At 53.6% G+C, this 4,760-nt stretch overlaps 1 protein-coding gene across 1 annotated transcript in view; it reads right to left on the bottom strand.

Moving 5' to 3' along the window:
* Nucleotides 1-4,760, bottom strand: part of CDHR5 (cadherin-related family member 5) — a 12,620-nt gene that overhangs the window by 3,933 nt on the left and 3,927 nt on the right. The window contains 5 exon segments of the mRNA XM_010134308.1: nt 873-989; nt 1,499-1,705; nt 2,462-2,559; nt 4,125-4,215; nt 4,599-4,758. Coding sequence (XP_010132610.1) covers nt 873-989; nt 1,499-1,705; nt 2,462-2,559; nt 4,125-4,215; nt 4,599-4,758 — 673 coding nt within the window.

Here is a 4,760-nt window from a genome sequence, read left to right on the forward strand (position 1 = left end):
CAGGGATTCCCAGATCTCCAGCTCACCCTCAAGATATGTGGTGGATCCTTGGCAGACCAAGTACCTCATCTGTATCCCCACCACATCCTCACGACCGCCCTGCGTGGTAGCTGGACAATGTGGTCGCAGAGGAAGAGGAGCTTGGGAGGCTCCCTGCCCTGGGCCAGAACCAGGTACATCGTTGGTGGGCAGATTTTCAGCTCAGTGCTGTACACAGACAATGAGCAGTGTGGGGCCAGCAGCAGCATGTGCTGGCACCTTCCTGTTCTGCCCGTGGAGCTAAACCAATGCCACGGTGACCCCGGTTCAGATAGCTCTGTAGGGCATGGCATTGGGCCAGGCACGCCATGGGGAGCCAGCCGTCACTGGCAGGGAGATGGACACAGTGAGCATCTGGCTTCTTAGAAAGCCTGAATTTATCAGTTGCTTCTTGGACCTGAGCAAAAAACATGCTGGATTCACCAAAAGATTTCCAAGTTTGGGTATCTGCCAGCATCGTACCCTGCCCCTACCTACCCATCAACCTCCCACCCCCTGGCTCACCCTCCTTCTTTAGTTATACAGAATCAGAGTGTGGGAGGGGGGCTCCTGAAATCTCCCCAGCTGACTCTTTGCCTGTTCCCTATGATATTGTCCACAGGACTGGAGAAAAAATTTGACAGCTAGCACCAGATGCAGCCTGTGTCACAGAGTGAATTTGCCATTGCTTCATCTCCCTCCATCCCTCTGCATTTATGGTGCAAATGGTTGGGGCAAAGACTGTCCTTTCGTTACACCCCTTGGTGATATGAATTCCACTCTCGGTACTCCTCCACCAGAAACTACCCCTTCCTCCCATGACCCCAGCAAGATAGTGAAGGAAGTTGCCCTACCTCGATGGTTACCAGCCCCGGCGACTGCAGCATCACGTCTGTTAGGATGAGCCCATCTTTGGTTGCGATGAATTCGGTGCTGTTTTCGATGTAGTACTCAATGTTGGGGTTGACTTTCTGCAGAGGCAGAAGAGTGAATGGTTACACCACACTGGGCTTGGCACACGTCTTCGGAACCTCCCAGCGGCAGGTGTACAGTGCAATGACTAAATCTGGACTGAGGAGGTGAGGAAGGTGAACGCAGAGGTGTTCACCTGGTGGCTCAGAGTTCAAGAACATATTGCCTCCAACAACGCCTGGGAAACTGCCACCCCAAACTCTTCAAGGAAACGCTTCACCCAGCCCTAACTCAGCTCTGAACCTGTTGGTGATATTTGCTAACCCTGGGCTGTTCCACAGGGGATCAGCTCAGCGACGCGGGTCTAGGTGGGGCTGGCTTTTGGAAGAGAGGATTCCAGCACCTTCTCCACAGTACATCACGCCATGGAATTTCCAGGGAAATTCAATATGGAACACTAGAGGAAAACAGGCGTTTGCCTCTCCCCACCTCCCCTTCCTCATGTGTTCGGATCCCGTTTAAGCCTGAAGCAGTGAGAAAGAATGAAATGCATTTTTCAGTTTCTTACATCAGGGAAATCATCATCCACTGCTCTTATCATCAGGGGGCTTGAAGGGTGACCAGTTTGGAAGACAAAGCTTCTTGGGGCCAGACCGACAAATACTGTCCCGTTGTAGACCCTGCTCTCAAAGTACGGTGCATGGTCACTTTTATTGATGACCTTAATCTCAACGCTGGCTACGGAGTATTTCTGAATGTTGTTGACCTGGGTGGCCTGGAGAGAAAGAGAGAGAGAAATGTTAGCCCTTTCCTCTTGGAGATGAGGCAGAAAAGGATGGGCTGGACCTGAAGCTCATTGCAGCACATGGGGATCTTGCCATCATTTTCAGTGAGCTTTGAGCCAGTCCTGTCACCAGTGGCCTTATGGTTTGGAGTCCTTGCGTTTCAGCTCACCTCCACTCTTGGCCCTCCACACAGCTAGCCCCAAAGTTTAGATATGACCCTCCATAGGGGCCATGTCTGGACAAATTGCCTGCTCCGGTACAAAGCCGTGAGATTCCAGCCCCAGCAAGCAGAGTCAGCTCATCTTCGTGAGGGTTTGGGGGGGGTTCAGGTACTGCCTGAGGGTCCAGACCTTCCTGGGTCTGTGTGTGCAGGGAGAGCTTTCCAGCTCCTCCTTTCCTCTGGAGCTGTGGCCAGAAGAGGATCCTGTCCCTAGGGGGAGTTACATTAACGAACTCTGGTCAGGGCTACAGAAAGTCTTCCAGTTACGCTCCTCCAGCTCAGCAGGATGTCTCCAGTCGGTTAATTTGCTTTAATGTTGCACCCACACATAAGTGAAAATACCCTTAACCTCTGCAAGAGCTTTGCATCCAAGTTGGTACAAAACTGGCCAGATACCGGGCCCTCCCAGAAGAGAGGGTGTGACTGGGTTAGCTGTAACTGCTGGTCTCATTGACTCCCATCCCATGTGCTGCTGCCTGGAAAACCAGCTCTGCTGGGTCCTGCTCTGCAGGGTCAGCAGCCTTACCATGACCTGCAACAGGTACGAGTCTGGGGCAGTCGCCACTTTGTTCATGGTCAGGTTCCCGGTGTCTGCATCCACTGAGAACACTTGGTCTGCATCCCCTAAGGAAAACGGAAAGGTTTGTCCATCATCAGATACCTTCACAGAGTGACCTGGAGCACATGGGCTCGTTTTTTCACCCTTTAGTGACAATACCCAGGGCATAACGCGGTCTTCCTCGCCAGCCTGCGAGGGCTGGGAGTGCCGGCCGGGGATTCAGAGGGACTCAGCAGATAAAAAGCATCGAGGAGACATGTGTGAACCGCGCTAGACAGGGCAGGACAGCAAAGCTTTGCATTTCCAGAGCCTGGGCACAGACACAGCCAGCTTAAACACTGCTAAATACCTGGAGACGCTGGTGCAACGTGGGGACCGAAGGTCTCTGGTTCCCTAACCCGAATCAGAACCCAAACCCTAACTGAACCCAGCTGCACTCCAGGAGAGGCAAGGGAAGGATTATTCCTATTTTAAGGGCAAGAAACAAATCGACAAAAAATAGTTGAGTACGGATTTGTCTCGAAAGGGAAGATATCTCCACTTCACCTTGTTGCTACATTATGGAGAGAAAAAGGCATCTCAGTGCCTGATGTATCCGACTTCCCGCGAACATGGGCCTCAACGCGAGCTGTGTCCTGCTCTGGAGAGGCTGTGTCCTGCTCTGGAGAGGCTGCATCCTCTCCACCGGCTGACTACAACAGGAGCCTAGACACAGAATCCTTCTTGCACCGGTGCAGGGGGAGAAATCAGCTTCCTATATCCCTAATCTATGCTTGAATCATAAACCCGCCTGTGCTGGATATATGTTAAAATAAAAGCAAAGCTGCTAGTTCCCTTCCTCGCCCCGAGGCGCCGTGGGCTGTGTTTAGAGAAGCCCCCCCAGCCCGGGGGTCCCCGCTGACGGTGGGGTAGGGAGGCTGCGCTACATCCGAAACACCGGTGGGGTGTAAGGGTCTTCACTGTGTTTGTTATCAGGACATTCCCAGATGTGCTGCCATGGCACACAGGTAAAGGGAGATGAGCAAGGGATTGCTCCACCTGACCAATATGATCTACCTTTGCCTCGAGAGTTATTCACACCCTCACTATTGTTTAAAAAAAAAAGAAAAAATAAGAAATCCTCTGGATGAAAGAAATGGCTCAGCCAGTGTTTGGGCAATCCGTCGCCTGTCTTCAAGTGATCGTTCTGAAATCAAGCCTAACCCAGGGCGGATCAGCCAGCGGCCACGCGCTGGGGACAGCGAACATAATTCTTGGGAATGAGTTGAAATCCTGCTGATGATGTGGGAGTTTTAGGTTCAGCTCAAAGACGGAGCTGAAGTGAGGTGACCAGACCGGCACAATCAAGTCTAAAAGCTGAAAGATAAAACACATCTCCCAGGCAAACAGAGCCCTTCTGAAACAGAGTGCCCTGGGGCTGGCTGGTGGGGCTCTAGGTCTTCTCCTTCCTCTCTGACCAGTCTGTTTCTCCAACTTAATCAACAACATTCTGTGGATCCAGTTAACATCTCCGTGGCAGAACTCCCCCGGCTCTCCACACCCAAGTCCCGCAGAGGGTGTCTCCTCCTGACTGGTGGTGTGGGGGACATGTGAGCAACGCAGCTTGTGGGAGGTGGCAGCTTCTACTCACCACCAACGATGCTGTACACGATTTTTTCGTTGATCATGTAGTCAGGATCGATGGCGTAGATCGGCCCGGGCTGGAGGACGAGCGGTTCCGTCTGCAACCACAAGGCAAAGCGTTACCTCCACGCTGCAGCACCACACCAGCACCTGCAGCGGTGTTCCATGCCAGGGTGGCTCTGGTGGTGGTGGCTGGGCAGAATGGCTTCTACGGGTGGGAGACAGCCCAGGGCAAAGGGTCCCCAGCTCACGCCTCTCCCATGAAGTGCTGCAGGGACAAGGACAAGCTGCGCTGCCTGGGGTGGGTGCACCTCTGCTTCCCAGGGTGATGGGTGGAGGCTCCCCGTCACCCTGAACCCTCTGCATCTCCAACGGGAGACCAGCCCGAGCTCGTGGCAGGGGTTAGGCACTGCCCCTGGGAACGGCAGCTGGAGGGTGGTGAGCAGGGCACCGCGGAGCCGCTGTGATCGCGCCTGCTCACCGACAGCTCGGACATGTTGACCCTCCCGCTGTAGGGGCTGCTGATGCAAATGCTCTTCTCCGCATTAGTGAAGGTGCAGGGCAGGAACCAGGGTGGTTTGGTGTCTGCTTGTTCAATAATCACGTTTATTGTTGCGGAGGCTGTGTTGGTGGTGGCAGGGCT

This window comes from Buceros rhinoceros, unplaced genomic scaffold, assembly GCF_000710305.1.
Source record: "Buceros rhinoceros silvestris isolate BGI_N320 unplaced genomic scaffold, ASM71030v1 scaffold23914, whole genome shotgun sequence".
NCBI lineage: Eukaryota > Metazoa > Chordata > Aves > Bucerotiformes > Bucerotidae > Buceros > Buceros rhinoceros.